The 17,661-nt window shown below is 49.3% G+C and overlaps 1 protein-coding gene across 1 annotated transcript in view; it reads right to left on the bottom strand.

Moving 5' to 3' along the window:
* Positions 1-17,661, bottom strand: part of LOC137418597 (brefeldin A-inhibited guanine nucleotide-exchange protein 1) — a 97,570-nt gene that overhangs the window by 32,133 nt on the left and 47,776 nt on the right. The window contains exons 13-18 of the mRNA XM_078767756.1: positions 8,581-8,689; positions 7,959-8,166; positions 2,189-2,300; positions 1,739-1,944; positions 1,447-1,531; positions 1,168-1,342 (exon numbers count right to left, since the gene is read on the bottom strand). Coding sequence (XP_078623882.1) covers positions 1,168-1,342; positions 1,447-1,531; positions 1,739-1,944; positions 2,189-2,300; positions 7,959-8,166; positions 8,581-8,689 — 895 coding nt within the window. The remainder of the gene's footprint in view (positions 1-1,167; positions 1,343-1,446; positions 1,532-1,738; positions 1,945-2,188; positions 2,301-7,958; positions 8,167-8,580; positions 8,690-17,661) is intronic.

Raw genomic sequence — 17,661 nt, 5'->3', positions numbered from 1 at the left:
CTCTTTCTTTGTCTGTCTGTCCATTTGTGAAAAAGATATCTCAAAAAGTTGTGGACGGATTCGGACGAAATTGGGCAGAGGTGTAGCGTATGTGACAAGGACGAAATGATTAGATTTTGGTGAAGATCCGGATCCGGCTACTATAATTTTTTAAAAGTGATTCTTCAACAATGGGAGATAGGGCCAAAAACTATACATAGCAGGACATCTCAAAAAGTTGTGGACGGATTTGGACGAAACTTGGTGGACCGGTTGGGTGTCTGACAAGGACGATTCGATTCGATATTGGTGAAGATCTGAATCTGGATACTATAATTTTTATTTATATATAAAGTGATTCTTCACCATTGAGAGATAGTGCCAAAAACGATATATAGCAAGATATCTCAAAACGTTGTGGACCGATTCGAACCAAATTTAGTGGATATGTTGGATGTGTGACAAGAACAAATTGATGAGATTTTGGTGAAGATACAGATTGGGTTCCAGCCTATAAATGGGACAACGTAAATTGTTCGGCCTGGCGGAGGTATGCGCTCTACCAAGTGCCGTTCTAGTATACCTCTGCATTCCTTGTTATAAAGGTAAAGATGATGCATCACACCGAGGGAATAGACATTGGTTTATATTTGCCTCAAAACTCTGCGGAATTTTTTTCCTGCTGCAGTCATCCATTCACAGCAATCGGATTCGGATTCACGGGATACCTAGATGAAGGAAATCTGTCTGTTTGCTTCCACATTATCAAACTGTTTTTCACGCGTTGTGATACGGTGATATTCGGGCATCAAATCTAAAATTGAACTTCCAGAAACGTACCCAAATCAAATTTCTGGAAAACTAGAAACCAAGTACTTAACACGTCAGCCTTCAGTCAGATGTCACCATTTGATTTTCCCAGTCTAATGGGTTTAGTACTATGCTACCACTTCATAAGTCTCTGCCTACCAAATCCACTAATGCAATCTGCTGTTCCTCACTTCTTAGAGCATATCGAGTAAGAAAAGGTCATATAGCCTTATATTCGCAGAGGCAAAGAATGGGTCATTCCACTTTATCTTTTTCTGATATGCAGTCCTTAAATGTGACACACATGTTGTCATGATAAAAGATCGAAAATTTGAGAATAAATTGAATAGTCCATAAATAACCTTTTTTTTAACCTACTTTGTTTGGCTGCTTTAGAAGAAATCTGTGCGAGCTCTTTGATCTCTTTCATCGCGATCTTCTTCCCAGCAATCTCGTCATAGATGGAGGAGAGGTACTCCTCTGGAAGATCTTTACTGTCGTTGATGCCACGGTTCATTTTGACATACTGCTCTTTTGTCATCTTATGCTTAACCTGTGGGATGGACACATCTTGAGATGGACAACAAGCCGAGCGTGGCGAACCGCTCATAAAAGACGGTCAAAAACCAGCTTCAGCATTTACCAACTGCGACTCGCCTGCGCACTGTGCAAGTCAGTCGTCAGCATGATGACGGAGTATGCAAGGACGTAGGCCGTGTCTGCGCTGGCAAAAAGCGTTTGCCTGTAATAAAAAAAAAACTATGATGATGTCCAAAGACAGGGGAAGATGTCCAAAGATGGGGGGAGGATTGCTTCAAGAATCATGAACAATATGACTGCAACGACCACAAACTCAGGAATCATGAGAATAAATGCCACTAAATTAATGATCAAAACTAACTGAAAACCTAAACTACATAACAAAACATGGCACCACTTGACATCTTACCCCTGGTTGCACTGGCAGTATCGAGCAGCAAACTTCTCCATGAGACGATCAATCTTCTGTGCCTCGCCGGGGAGCCTGAATCCTTCGAGGAAGAGTCGCAGCGCAATAACAAAATCCTTCCCTGAAAAGTCCATCTGATCTACGTAAGCGTACATCACCTCCTTGTTGAACTTGTCGTTTTCCCCAAGGTAGTCACCAGTCTGTGTCTGTGTCCAACGCAAAGAACAAGGACAGCAACAAATAAAATTTGAAACTTTACATGCACAACCATGAAAGTCACTCATATCAATACCACAACCACTACGACCACAGTAAACTGCAAATTACTTTATAACCGAAGCAAAACAAAAACCCCTCAAACATGGTTCGTCACCAATGAGCTTCACAGAGTTCATGTGATGGTTCGTTTCGATGTATAGAATAAAGATGAGAAACAACACGAGTACGCACAGAGTCCAAACGATTCTCAGTGCGCAGAAACTGTGCCACGTCGTCAGGAAGTGTTCCCAGCATATTCTGACCCTGCAAGAACTGAATTCCTCTCTTTGGCTTTCTGTTGAAACTAGTAAAACACGGACAAAACGTGCAGTAAGGGCAAGGAAGGTTTTTAAAGGACATTGAGATAAAAATATAGAGATAGGACTATGCTCACCGGAAAAGTATCCACAACTTTAATACCACCCTACCATAATAATATGAACACAGCTTATTGTAAATGAACATTATTTTAACAACCTGTGATACAAATACAGTCGAATGGACGACGCATAGTACTGGTCCTTTCAGCATTATGCAGTGCTTGCACCACTAGTGATGGCACCGAATCGAATCAATGAGATTCTGCAAGATAGCTCGATCCAGATTTTGTTGGATCTCTTGTGTATTAATTAGCAGGTAGGGGTCGTTTTTTCTGCATCTCCTGATCCAAATAATGCCAGATGTGTTCAACGGCATTCATATCGGGACTGTGGTGCCCTGGGAGCACGTTGCAGTCCATTCCGTCTCTTCCGAGCAAAGGAGCTTTCGGGACCTATGGCATATATAAACATCTTCCTGAAGTAAACGTACTCCATACTGCAATATCCCTTGCTGGTAGACTGGTAAGAGCATCTCTTGTATACCAGCAAGGCATTTTGTAGAATGAAACACGCAGGAAGATGGTGACACGTGCCGTAGGAAGGACCTGTGCCTGAAAGAGATGGAATGGGCTCCAGCTTCATTACTGGGCACTGCAGAGCACCAATATGGACACTGAGGAACACATCTGAGATTATATGGATCAGGAGCTGCGGAAAGCTGACTTCCAAATAAAGCACAAGAACCGCTACAAAATCTACTCCAAATTTGGCAAAATCTGGACCAAGCTGTCATACAAAATGCCTTCACAAGGACATGCTCTACGATATTAATATAGTCAATTTCATGGTTCACATTTCACATCAATGGCCCAGAGGTATGCACACTTTATAGCTTCTAAGCTCTATAGCTTGAGTTTGAATCTTGGCCCAGCTATAAACTGTCATTCGGTGTTCCACAGGCAGGGTGATTCAACAATGTGTGTGTGCTGTCCCTCAGATGAAAGTTAAACAGATATCACATTTGCTGGCATTATTTGGTAAATGTTAAAGATCCCACTTTGCGAAGAGTAGACGAGCTCTTGCAGGCACCATTCCAAATTCTTGCCCTAATCTTAGTGTAACATCAGGTCTGGCCAGCAGGTTTGGGAAAGACTCCAAGTAAGAGGCCACGGTTCCCTTGTTCAACCACAGAAGAATGTGGAAATAATTGTGGCCATTAATGAAGAAGAAGAAAAAGAAAAAAAAGAAGAGGAAAAAGAAGAAAAAGAAAAGAAAAAGAAAAAGATGAAAAATAAGAAGAGGAAAAGAACAGATAAAAGAAGAAGAGAAAAAAGAAAAGGAAAAAGAAGAAGAAGAAAAAGAAAGAAGAAGAAGAAAAAGAGAAGAGAAAAGAAGAGAAAAGAAGAGAAAAGAGAAAGAAAGGAGAGGAGACAGAAGAGAAGAAGAAAAGAAGAGCAGGGGAAAAAAGATGAAGATGATGACGAAGATGATAATGATGATGAAAATGAAGATGAAGATAATGGTTGTGTTCATATCACAGATTGATCAAATTAAGTTTGTTTACAATCAGAGTTGTTCATTTTATTCTGGCAAGGCATTAATTGCACAAGAGTAAACATATCCGATGGTGGCTCGAATGAAAGTTGCATCTTTACAGGCCGAATTCCCAGATCATAGCATTTAATCATTCCCAAGTAGAAATGTTCACCAGAGATGTTTGCTGGCATCACCACTACCTGCAAATTCCCATCAATGTGATTTTCACAGCTCTATTTAAACTGCTCAACAGGTGTGCAAACCTTAACATAATGACAGCGCAACACTACACACTTCCACAACTTTGCAATTAATTCCAGAACATAAAACTCATTACTTAATGAAAAGCTGCAAACTTCCGCTGCCTATTTGTCCCCCGCCCCTCTGACAACGTCAAAGACGGGGGACATTAAAATGAGCTCTGTGCAACCGGCCGACTGATCATCCGTCCATGTACTTTTGCATTCGTGGTATTTCAAAAACCATTGAACATTTAGCTTTACTATTGCAGATATATATTCCTTATGACATGATCTCAACCTGATTAGATCATGGCTGTGATTGGCTGAATCTTTTTGCCATGGCAACCATCTCAGTAACTTGGCTTGTGTACGCAACATTTCAAAAACAATTTCAAATTTCGCTTTTATATTACACAGATGTAATCCTCATGACATTATCTCTACCTTATTAGATCACGGCTGTGATAGCTTGAATTCTGTTGCCAAGGCAACCAACTCTGTAATTACCTCCACCACTAAACGTGGATGGAGGTTAGGTTTTCACCTCTGTCTATCTGTCTGTTCGTGAAGAAGCTATCTCGTTTCAGCCTGGTTGAGGTATGCTCTTTACCGAGTGCCGAAGTATCCACGTTTGTTTGTGTGTGTGTGTGTGTGTGTGTGTGTGTGTGTGTGTGTGTGTGTGTGTGTGTGTGTTTGTATATATGTGTGTATATGAGCGTGTAAACGTATTGTTGCGGTTTTGAGAACCCACACTGCATATAAACTCTTGTAAATATCTCCACATTAAAAGGTTTTAGGAAGCACCCCTAGTTAGTCCACAAGCAACACGTAGGCCACCATAGGAACTCAGTTATTTCATTAGTATGTGTTTTAGATAAGGCCGTGTTTCCAATAGTTGAATCTGCGTTGCGTCGATCAAATAGGAATAGGCCCATTCAGTCCATTTTGGAACAACCTCTCTCTCCAAGCGACGCCATTACGCACCCCTACAGTCGGTGCCTCATGACCCCTCCCAATTCTGTTACGCGCCTTTGTTAGCGCTCGCTCAACGCCGCCATAAGACACGCGGTAAGGTCCGGAAAAAGGAGGCGGAGCGCCAAGAAGAAGGTGTGGCCACGTCATCCAGTCATCAAAGGCATGGCCGGTAAACCCTCACCAGCCAACCAGGGCTGAAGGAGCATCACCGACGGGCGTGGCTTTTTGGCGGGCGGAGCGATCTTTGCTCGCATTATATAAGCGCGAATGCAAAGCCCTTTCACAGGACTTATTCAGCGGCCCTCTTGAGAAAGGACTCGGACTTACTGCGGGAGAGAGCTCACCTTCACCACGGGACTTGCGTGCGCATGGCATTGATCACAGAACTAATTGGGAGAGCGCACCTTATCAAAGGAGGACTTGAGAGAGAGAGCGTTTGGCACAAGTGTGCACGAATTACGTACGCAGCGTCCCAGCCTCCCCCGTTATATAAACTGTCCGCTCGCGTCCAACTGCGCGCGGAGCTGCCAGCCGGGTTTCGCCCGCGGGACTAGAGCCTGGGCCCCATCGCCGGACCCTCTACCTGGACCTTCCACCCTACCAACTACAATCCCCGTGAGTGTGTATGTTTGTCTGGGGTATTAAGCATAAGACTGTTTTAAGACTGCCCTGTGTGCTGCTTCTTCCTCTTCATCCTGTACATTCTTTCGTTTCCTCTTCTCCTTCTTGTACATTGTAAATAAATTACTTGTTCTTCCTGGTTTTCCTTTTATCCGATCGCATTCGTCTTTTCTTCCATTGGGTAAACGTGGCACGATTGAAACCGCTATAATCGGGTCTAGTCACTTAGTTAATAGCTCGGATCGCGGATTGCTATCCGCTCGGCATTTTCCAACATATCCGTGGTTCGAGCGGGAGTTATTCCCTCGTTTCTGGCCAGCATTGGTACTTAGGTAGTAGTGAAACCCTCGGCCTAACAAACCCTATCTAACGCCGCGCCGGGAAGGACGTTATAACCCCCAGGACTCGGGTCGGCCAGGTAAAAAGACAAGGGGATTAAAGGGGAGCGCCGACGTCCGAGATCCGTAACAGTATTATATGTGCATGTTTGTGTGCGTGCATGGTTTCTGGTGGAAACGTATTATATTTGCAGTCCCTCTTCACATGTAGGTGGTCTTCAAGAGATGGAATGGAGACCTACCAGGTCTCAAAAGTATTGACCTCTAAAAGTGTGTGTGTGTGTGTGTGTGTGTGTGTGTGTGTGTGTGTGTGTGTGTGTGTGTGTGTGTGTGTGTGTGTGTGTGTACACAACATGTCAAGTATAGTGTGTGTGCATTCCATATTCACTACATGTGACATATAATAGAAATCCACACAATATACAGCACGTCATGTATAATACGTGTATATAATATACAGTATATGTCATATAATACAGTGACTTCAGAAAGCATTTACGCCAATCGACATTTTCCACATTTTGTTGTGTTACAGCTTGAATTTATAATGGGTTAAATCGAGATTATTTTTTGGTCACTGATCTACATATAATACCCCATAATGTCAAAGTGGATTTTAAAAAATATTTTATATTTTAGAGCTATGAGTCTTCTTGGGTATGTCTATCAGCTTTGCACATCTGGATTTGGGGAATTTCTCCCATTCTTCGTTGGAGATTTGTTCAAGCTCTCTCAAGTTGGATGGGGAGCATCTGTGAACAGCAATCTTCAAGTCTTTCCACAGATCCTCAATGGGATTCAGGTCTGGGCTTTGGCTGGACCACTCCAGGACTTTCACATTCTTGTTTTGAAGCCATTCCAGTGTTGCTTTGGCTGTATGCTTTGGGGGTCATTGTCCTGTTGGAACGTAAATCTTCGCCAAAGTCTAAGGTCTTTTGCACTCTGAAGCAGGTTCTTCTCAATGATTTGCCTGTATTTGGCTCCATTCATTGTTACCTCTATCCTTACAAGTCTCTTCGTCCCCGCTGCTGAAAAACATCCCCAAAGCATGATGCTGCCACCACCATGCTTCATGGTAGTGATAGTGTTAGATGGATGATGAGCTGTGCTCAGTTTCTGCCAGATGCAGCACTTTGCATTCAGGCCAAAGAGCCCAATTTCCATCTTATCAGAACACAGAATATTTTGCCTCATGCTCTCAATCTTTCATGTGCGTTTTTGCAAACTCCAGATGTGCTGTCATGTGCCTTTTTCAGGAGTAGCATCTGTCTGGCCACTCTTCCATAAAGCCTAGATTTGTGAAGTGCTGCAGAGACTGCTGTCCTTCTGGCAGGTTCTCCCATCTCAGCCAACGAACTCTGTAGTTCTGTCAGAGTGGTCATTGGGTTCTTCGTCATCTCCCTGATCAAGGTCTTTCCTGCCCAGTTGCTTAGTTTGGTCGAACGGCCATCTCCAGGAAGAGTCTGGGTAGTTCCATATTCTATCCATTTCCTAATGATGGAGCTCACTATGCTCTTATGAACTTTCAACACTCTAGAAATTGTTTTTTTTACCCTTCCCCAGATCTATGCCTCCTCACTATGATCTATGCCTCCTATGATATATGCCTATGTGTATGTGCAAACCACCCTTAAGGTGAGGAACCTCCAGTATCAGCTCCTTGGTGGTACTTAAACCATTGGTTACAATGTTGGTTCAAGTACACAACAGCACAACTCGAGTCTGTGCCTGACAATCACACAGAAAACAATTGGCCTAGTTTATGTGCAAAGACGGTTGATTGTTGCATATACCTACCTACAGATATTAACAAAATGCAACTTTAATTTTCATGACGTCTATAGCTTAGGGAAATAAAATTCAAGGAATTTTAAAGTGCATGAATCAAAACCCATAGAAAATGAAAATAGAGGTTTCAATGGTGTCATACAGGTCAATGCCTTGTTCAATGATGTCCTTCTGCTGCTTCAGGACTTCAAACTGCTCTGGGTTGTCAACACCCGACAGTTGAGTGCTCACACTACCAATCCCGGATGATGCCGTCGAGTCCAGCGAGTTTACGCTGCCATAACGACCTATCGTTTCGACGTGCCGCCCATCGGGCCCAACCTCTTGCTCCGGCGGCCGTTCTTGACCAGCTGCAAAGTGGGAAATATATTTTGACCACGTGTCATGAAGATGTGCATGCAAACATGACATTCCATTGCACCGAGCTGAATGTGCAGACTCAGAAAGTGGAGCATTTTCATCTCTATCTGGAGCAACCTCGAGAGTGACCAAGTCAGCTGCAATGTGGCAGAAATTGCCAAAGAGTGCATCCTGAGCAATTAGTAGTGGGAACTTTTTTAAAGGATGTAAATAAACTCAACATGGTTTCAAGGACCTTAAAACCAAAAAAATTTAAACGAGAGATACCCATTTGTTTTGATAATCTGATTTCATGAAAGTGGATGAGAACACATTACCATGATGGAAACCAAAGAATAAGCATAATTAACTCTCCCATGCTAGGAGCGTAGTAAACGAGGCTTTACAAACTACCAGCCATTTACCCAGGTTGCTTTGCGAGTTTGGGTTCACATAGAGGTCTTTGCTCCATTCCACCATGCACTTCAGAATAGAGACCAGGCAGTCCAAGCCTTTTTTTCTGAGACTGAGTTCCTGCAGCCAAGAGACAAATAGGGGGACATTTAATGAAGTATCAGAAATGCAAAGTGTTGGTGTGTGGATATATATATATATATTGTTGCGTATATGGGATTTGCATCCATCCATATCCGCTTGTAAATATTCCCCTATTTCCTCAATACTTCCCAACTATCCCCAATCCCCCATTCCCTAGTCCCATTTTCTGTAAACAACACTCTGTAGACCGACCTCCCCCTATTTCCCCCCATTAAATGTCGCATCCAGGTCCACCGAATCTCACGTAGACAACTATAGGACATCTTGCTAGTTATTCTTAGTCTATGTCAGTTAAGGATTCGTTTCCATTAATTCTGACCCTTCGTTGCACCAGAATGTGATTGTATGGCACCGTTAGGAAGTTTAGGACCTCCCAATACCTCCCCGCAGCTCTTCCTCACGGTTCAGAAACAACAACAACAACAACAACAACAGCAACGGCGGCGGCGTGCACAGGGAGTGCGCGTCCTCACTCCGGCTTGGTTGGTAGGGGGTGTTGGGAGGGCACGAGGCCTTCCCCACGAGCCGCCATCAAACATGTGCTCGACGGGGTTACCAAATAGGGGCTCCCTGTCAGCTCCTCGTCAAGGGCGGAGCCCGGTAACCCCCGCACCCAATGGAAGCGGCGGACCGGTCCCATCTGGGGCGGAGCCAACCAACCGAGGGCGTGTCACTCCCCGCTGAGCATGCGCAGGAAGAGGGAGGTGACGTCAGATGCGCGCTGAGCTTGGAGAAAGAAAGACGCCACCTCCGAGCGCTGTGAGGCCTCCCTGCATCTCTTGGACCGTGCTTGATCCTGTCCCCGAGCCAAGGTGCACCTTGTGCTATCGAACTACCTGTCCTTCCCTGCCATCAATTCCTGTGTTAGTCAGCCTTGTTCCGTTTGTCTGTGGTCTGTCTGGGATAAGATAAGATTGTATCTAAGTGCCGATCTCTTCTGTGTCTTTACCTCACTACCTTGTAATCTACCCCTTTTCTCCCCCACTGTAATTATATCCTCCTCCGGAGGTCTTGAGAACTGTACCCCTGGCGTCGTTTCATTTATCCCAGTCGTTGTGTCCTTTCCAATCATTGATTTAGCGTAGCGCGATTTGGCCAACGTTCGGGTGGAATCGGGTGAGTTGGGGAAGAATCGGGGGAACTGTTAGGTCGCGGCAATACCACCGCTCGGTAAATAACATCTAACCGCGATCCGTAACAATTGGTGTCGAGGAGTGAGATACGAGGCCCGAAGCGCGCTTAACGCGCTCAAAATTACAAGCAGTTGGAAATTGTTTTGTTTTACAAAAAAACCCGAATTTTGAAAGTCGCGCTATGGCAGATCAAGACGGCTGGGTTCCGGTAGAGGAGAGTGAGGCAGGGTCGATCCAGGACCAAATTGAGGGACATGAGGAGAGCGAAGCAGTGAGGGCGGCAGGTTCGCAAAATGGCGTCCTCGCGCACGAGGTTACGGGCGCGCAAAATGGCGCCTCGCAGATGGCTACGGCGACCGCGCCCGCGACCGTAGCAGCGCCGCTGGTAGATTTGAACCTTTTTTAAATACAAATGAAGGCCCTTATGGCCCAGAATAGCGAACGGTTAGAACAAAGGATGGGGTCCAATAGCGAGAAATTGAGGGAGGACATGGGGGCCAATAGCCAACGGTTAGAACAAAGGATGGGGTCCAATAGCGAGAAATTGAGGGAGGACATGGGGGCCCAGATCGGAGGGTTAGGGAGTAGAATAGAGGGATTAGGAAACAAATTTGAGGGACTAGACAACAAATTTGAGGGATTAGACAATAGATTAGGGGAAATACAGGAGGGGTTAACGGGGGTAGAAAGCAGAATGGCCGCTCAAGAGAATCAAATGGAAGGGATGAAAAAGGGGTTAGAGGGGTTAGAAAACAGTATGGAAGGCAAATTGAGGGACATGAGGGACCAAGCAGAAATGGAAGTTAAACAAATGGGGCAGCAGATAGAGGGGGTCAGAATGGGGGTAGAAACTAAATTGGATGCTCACAGGGAGGAAATGGAGCAGATGAGGGTGGCATCTGGGCAGGAGATGCAAGTGATGGGAGAAGAGATCAGAAGAGGTGTGAGTGAGGAGGTCGGAGGAGTGCGCGAGGAGGTGAGGCACTGTAAGGAGCGCATGGAGAAGGAGGTGAGAAAGGGGACTGTAAAATTGCAAGGTGGTATAGAGGAGTTGACGCTGGGAGTAGAACAACTGACAGTGGGACAAAAGGAGTTGGGGGACCAGGTAAAGAAGAACACAGCGGTAATAGAGGGTTTAAAATCGACACAGAAGGAGATGAAAAAGGACGTAGGGGTAATTAAAAAAGAGTGTCAGACGGTACATGAGGACCTGACGAGGAAAATGAACAAGGTGGTAGAGGTGATGGAGGTTAAAGAGCGGGAGGTGCGGGAGCATATAGAAAAAAATAAGGTGGAGTTAGAGGAAGAACTTAATATCCAACCACACGCACGAGGAGATGAAGGAGGTGAAGCAGAAATTAGAAGAAGTGGAAGAAGGGGTGAGCGAAATTAAGAAGCGACGGAGAGAGGATAAGAAAGAGATAAAGGAGGAAGTAAAAGAATTGGTCCAAAGTCTGTGTTCGGATCGTGATGATGTGCTCATTAACCGGATGAGGGATTCGCAGGTGATGGAGGAGAAGCGAAGAGAAAGAGGACCCGGTGTAAGTGGTGACCAATATGGTCGTGCGTATGATGCGCCAGGTGATTTAATAAGCTTGGGGGTCGAGATAGACCCGGATGTTCGTGAGAGGCCAAGAGTGAGGTGTATGGCTGGTCCGGAGGGTATGGAACGAGGGTGCGGGCGAGAGGGTCCGGTGATGGGAGAGGTGCGAGGTGTGAGTGAGCAAGGTTGTGGTGGGATGGAATGGGTAGCGGGTTGCGGAAGTGTGACCCATGCATCGACACCAACAGGGGTAGTTTTTAGAGGGACAGGGGAGGCACGGGAGCCCCTTGGGGGTAATGTACTGTGGGGGCCCGGCCGGTTCGGCCCCGCGCTGACCCCGCAAGGGGCGACGCACGGGGTCCGGCAGGCGGGCAACGACTCGCATACGAGGTGGTCCCACAAGGTCCCACTCGCGCCGTATGACGGCAAGAGTGATCTACGCGCGTACCTGGCGCAGTTTGACTGTGTGTGTAAGGGCAACGGTTGGGGTGAGGACGAAGGTGGAGTACACCTGGTGGCTGCATTGCGCGGCGCGGCGGCGGAGGTGCCGACGCCATTACCACCGGGTGCTCTCACCCTGCCAGCCCTCCGCGACGCCCTAATTAATCGATTCGGCATTGAACAGCAGAGCGAGCTTGTTAAAGCTCAGCTCGCGCTGCGAAAACGCAAGCCCCAGGAAGCCATCGGGGAACTTGCCCACGACATTCGCCGCGCAGTGGGGATCGCACATGCTAACAGGGCAGCGGATTCCCGGGAAAGCCTGGCGCTGGACCATTTTATCCAGGCCCTCCCGGATATTGAGCTCCGGCAACAGCTCGCCATGTGGCGCCCGCAGACTCTGAGCCAGGCGGCTGACGCTGCAGCCCGTTGGGAAGCAGCGAGGCCCCTGGCCCGGGGGAGCGAGCGTCACGCAATGGCGGTCCGCCAGGTGGGACCCCCGATGGAGGGCGGACCCCTTAGGGGGCCCGCCCCCGACGTGAGTCCTGACCTAGCGGGCATGGTCCGGAGGCTGGTGGACCAGCGCCTGGCGGGACCTGGACCATGGCAGGCGGCCCCGGAGGTGGCCCGCGGTGGACCACGAGCGGGTAATCCAATTCGGACCTTCAGGGGGGGAAATTTGGAATTCCGGAGACAAGCACCTTATCAGGTGAGGTGCTATACTTGCAACCGTCTGGGTCACCTGGCGCGGCACTGTCGAGCCACGCGCCGGGATGATCCCCGGCGGTTGAGGTCCTCAACTCCGCCACGGGGGGAGCGGGTTAGCCGACCCCAGACACCCCCCCGCCAGACCCCGGGAAACTAGAAGGTGTCGGGCACGTAGGGCGGTGTTCGGCAGAAGAGGATGGAGGAGAGCCCTCATTGACGCGACAGGTCATTTATTGTGGCCAGATTGGAACCGGTAGCCTGACAATCAGATGCAAAATTGCCGGCGTGGGGGTAGATGCCGTAGTGGACACAGGAGATAGCGCCACGATCATCAGCCCTGTGGTCCTTGATTCGAGCGCAGGTGGCTGGGATAAGATCCAGCGCCTGCAAAATTATAGTTTGCAACTTGCTACCGGGGTAACGGCCCCGATCATAGGGCGTGGTTCTGTGACCCTCAAGTTAGGGTCGGTAAGGAGGGAGATAGATGTTTGGGTGGCGGAGGTGTGCGACCCATGTTTAATAGGGTTGGATTTGTTGACTGCCAGCGGTTGTAAAATCGACTTGTGCCGGGGGATCCTGCAGGTGGGAGTAGAAGAGCTGCCGTTAGGGGGAGTGAGCACGGCCGAGAGAGCGGAGCTGGAGGCTTCCGAGGCCGTGACCATTCCCCCAAGGGCCGAGGCGATAGTGCCGGCCCGGTGGGCAGCTCGCCCAACATGGCAGGAGTCCTGCGGCCTGGTCGAACCGGTGGCAGCGCAGTCCATACCGGGTTTAATCGTGGGCCGCACCCTTGTAAAAACGGACGGACCGGTAGTGGCCGTCCGAGTAATAAATATAAGTACAGAACCACGCACTATAGTAAGGGGCACGAGGGTAGCTGGCTGCACCCCAGTTGTGGAAGTCGCGACAGTGAGGGGCGAGAACGTCCAGCCGAGCCGGCCCCGGGGGGAGCCTTCAATAAGAAGTAGGAATTGGCCCGATCCCATTTGCGAGATGGTAAATCGTAGTAGCGTAGAGTTGGGAGGTACCCAGAGGGAGGCCTTACACAAACTGGTTGGGTTCCATTTGGACCTCTTCTCCCTGTCCACCGAGGATATTGGACGTACGTGCCTGGTGAAACATCAGATCCACACCGGTGAGGCCCGGCCTATTCGTCAGGCCGCCCGACGGCTCCCTTGGAGCAAGAGGGCGGAAGCTGACGAGCAGGTTGAAAAAATGCTCGACGCAGGCGTGATCGAGCCCTCGGGAAGTCCTTGGATGTCACCTGTTGTGCTGGTCAAAAAGAAGGATGGGACCACGCGATTCTGCGTGGACTATCGCCAGCTAAACAACGTGACACTCAAGGACTCATATCCCCTGCCAAGGATTGATGACACCCTCGATGCCGTTGCGGGCTCAAATTGGTTCTCAACTTTGGACCTCAAGAGTGGGTATTGGCAGGTGGAGATGGATAGGGCAGGGAAGGAGAAAACGGCATTTTCCACAGGTAAGGGACTGTATCAGTTTACTGTGATGCCGTTTGGTTTGTGTAACGCCCCCGCCACCTTTGAAAGATTGATGGAACATGTACTAGGCGGCATGCCATGGCAATCATGCCTGGTGTACCTGGATGACGTCCTAGTACATGCCAAAACGTTCCCCCAGGCAGTAGCTAATTTGGACCAGGTGTTCGGGTGCCTCAGACAGGCAGGGTTGAAGCTGAACCCGAGTAAGTGCACTTTGTTTGCAAGAGAGGTGGCCTATCTAGGTCACGTGATCGGCCGCGAGGGGGTAAAAACGGACCCAGACAAAATTAAAGCGGTAGAGGAGTGGCCCGCACCACGTACCATCAAGGAGGTGCGGGGATTTTTGGGACTCTGCTCCTACTACCGGCGCTTTGTGGCGAAATTTGCGGAGTTGGCCCGTCCCCTCCACCGGCTTACGGAGAAGGGGACGCGATTTAATTGGACACGGGAGTGCCACGAGGCCTTCCAAAAATTGAAGGGGTGTCTAACATCCGCACCCCTTCTAGCTTACCCCACGAGCAACGGGGCATTTACCCTGGACACGGATGCGAGCCAGGAAGGATTGGGCGCAGTTTTGTCTCAGACACAGGAGGGCGTGGAGAGTGATTGGTTACTATAGTCGGGCCTTAAGTAGGCCCGAGCGAAATTATTGTGTCACTCGCAAAGAGTTATTGGCTATGCTGGCTGCCATGAACCATTTCCACCCGTACCTGTACGGGCGGAAATTTTTGGTTAGAACTGACCATTCCTCCTTGCAATGGCTCCTTCGGTTCAAGGAACCGGAGGGCCAAATTGCAAGGTGGTTGGAAAAGTTGCAGCAGTACGATTTTGATGTGGCCCATAGGGCCGGGAAGGCCCATGGTAATGCGGACGCACTCTCTCGGCGTCCTTGTCTGGGGGAAAACTGTAAATTTTGTGCGAGACACGAGGAGAGGGAGCAATTGGGCGATTCCGCCCCGATTCTCGTCGTCCGGGCAACCCAGGTGAGGGCCAATTTTGCCACTAACCGCAGATGAGGAATTCGGAACTGTGGCTTGGAGCGCAGCCCAGCGGGAGGACCCCGTACTGGGGCCGGTGCACGAATGGGTGAGATTGGGGCAAAGACCTAATGGGGAAGAGGTCACCCCCCTCGGGGCACAGACCAAGGCATATTGGGCTCAGTGGAAAACCCTGGAATTGAAGGATAACATCTTGTATCGCAAGTTGGTGGAGGTTCCCTCTGATAAAACCTCCTGGCTGGTGGTAGTCCCAAATAAATTTAAGACCGATATATTGCAACAGGTGCATGGTACCCGCCCCGGCGGCCATTTGGGCAGGACAAAGACGACATCGCAGGTACGCCGGAGGTTTTATTGGGTGAATATGGGGCGCGACATACAGGACTGGTGTCGGAGATGCGACGCCTGTACTGCCAAAAAGGGACCAGCACGGAGGATGAGGGCCCCCCTTCAATTACACCAGGTGGGGGCCCCCCTAGAGCGGGTGGCCATGGATATCCTAGGCCCACTACCCCGCACCCGCCTAGGTAATAAGTACATCCTCGTTGTGATGGACTACTTCACCAAGTGGCCGGAGGCCTACGCCCTCCCCAACCAAGAAGCAGGGGTGGTAGCGCAGGCCTTCGTGGAAGGATTTGTGTGCCGGCATGGGATTCCACAGGAGTTGCACACCGACCAGGGACGAAATTTTGAGAGCAAATTGCTAAAAGATGTGTGCAGTCTCCTGTCAATTCGGAAAACAAGAACAACGCCTTTAAGACCTCAATCTGACGGGATGGTGGAAAGATTCAACCGAACTTTAATCCAACAACTGGCACTGTTCACCGCCACCCGTCAGGATGACTGGGACGAACATCTCCCTTATTTGCTCATGGCCTACCGAACCAGCCAGCACGGGGCCACCGCATGCAGTCCAGCGTTGCTTATGTATGGGCGGGAGTTACGGGCTCCCGCCGACTTGCTATGCGGTCCCGTGCCAGACACAGTGGTTAACCCGCCGAGGGAGGGGTACGCACGTCACCTAGAGGAAGGCATGGAGCTAGTCCATGCCTTCGCACGCCGCCAACTCCATCTGGCGGGGGAAAAGATGAAGCGCAGGTACGACCACCGGAGCCAGGGGAGTCAGTACACTCCGGGGATGAAGATTTGGTTCTTCAATCCCCGGAGGAGGAAGGGTAGGTGCCCGAAACTCACCTCTCCCTGGCAAGGCCCGGGGGTCGTCCTGTCGCAAGTCTGTGATGTGGTAGTAAAAATCAAAATGGGGCCACGAGCCCTCCCTCGGATCGTCCACGCCGACCGGATAAGGCCTTACACCGGCGAGCAGGCGCCCCCGTGGATTGCCTCGGCTTTAGATGCCGAGGCGGGACCCAGTACCTCTGAATAAGGGGGGCTTATTAGTGCCAGAGGACTGGGGGATTGATGAGCGATGGGCCCAGTGGGTAAGGGTGGCATCCCTGCCACCCTTCCCATGAGGGGGGGCAAAGGAGCACTAGATTATGGGGTGTATGGCAGTGGAAACTAGCCCGGGTGGGTTAGGATATTGTGTGTAGGGCCCTAGAAGATGACATTAGGTAACGTTAAGGTTTAGATAGTGACTGATACCTGTAGTGGGGACATAGTAGCTTAGTGTTTGATAATGACGAGGGAGCGCAATAGTTTAAAGGGACGACTGGGAAGCGCAAGTTTCAGAGGGGAGTAGTTAGATGAGATGATGCTGTGTGAGAACTGGACAGGTGTGTGGAGCAGTGTATGAGTAGTGAGTGTTGTGGATCAGCGCGAATGCGCTTGGGGGAGAGAAGGGTGCAGGCGGCACCAAGTATGAGAGCACAGGTGTGCAAGTACAGGTGTGTGGAATATATGGAGCAGAGAATGAGTGGTGTGGAGAGAGTTGGAGTAAGTGGTACGTAGTGGTGTGCATGGTGCGAAGGTGTGGATGGGGGAAGAGTGGACCCCTTTTCACGAGTACCCGGGGAGGGTAGTTTAAAGAATAGTTAGAAGGTATAGGTAAATTGTGGTTGGATATTGGCATTTGTGGTGCGGTTGCAGAATGGTATTGTGGATGGGTGCATTGGTGTGGTGAAATTGGCTGGTCGTGTGGCCTGTTAGTATGAGTGTGAATGGTTGGGCACTCCGCCACTGTTAGATGTCGGCCAGGTGAGGCCGCAGGTGGGCTCTGGGAGCCGTTAGTGTCAGTGGGTGCCTGAGGATCCCGGGTGTGGATCGGGCAGCCCGTTCCAGAGTGGGCACTGAGGGGGTGAGAGTGCGAGAGGGCCTTCCCCAGTTAGTTAGGTTAGGGTGAGGAGCAGGTGAGCTCGGTAGGCAACAACAGTGGTGGAGGTGTGCAGGTGGGCGGACCAGCTGGGAGCGTTACACGACCCAGCCACCGAAATTGTGCGGGGGCACCGAGTGATGAATCGGGGGAGTGAGACCCCAACTTGAGAAGCACCACAGTTTGGTCAATGGGAATTGGTTTTTAGAACCCATAGTGTAAGTTGGCCAATGGATTGGCAGGGAAAGACCCCGGGTAATGTAAAGTTGTTAAAGTCATTTAGGAAATAGTTAGGATTGATGAACCTGTCGCACCATACGCAGCCACTTACCTGAGGTGATGATGATGACTCCACAC

The sequence above is a fragment of the Myxine glutinosa genome, chromosome 13 (assembly GCF_964187855.1).
Source record: "Myxine glutinosa chromosome 13, kmMyxGlut1.1, whole genome shotgun sequence".
Lineage (NCBI taxonomy): Eukaryota > Metazoa > Chordata > Myxini > Myxiniformes > Myxinidae > Myxine > Myxine glutinosa.
This window is presented reverse-complemented; position numbering and strand designations above follow the sequence as displayed.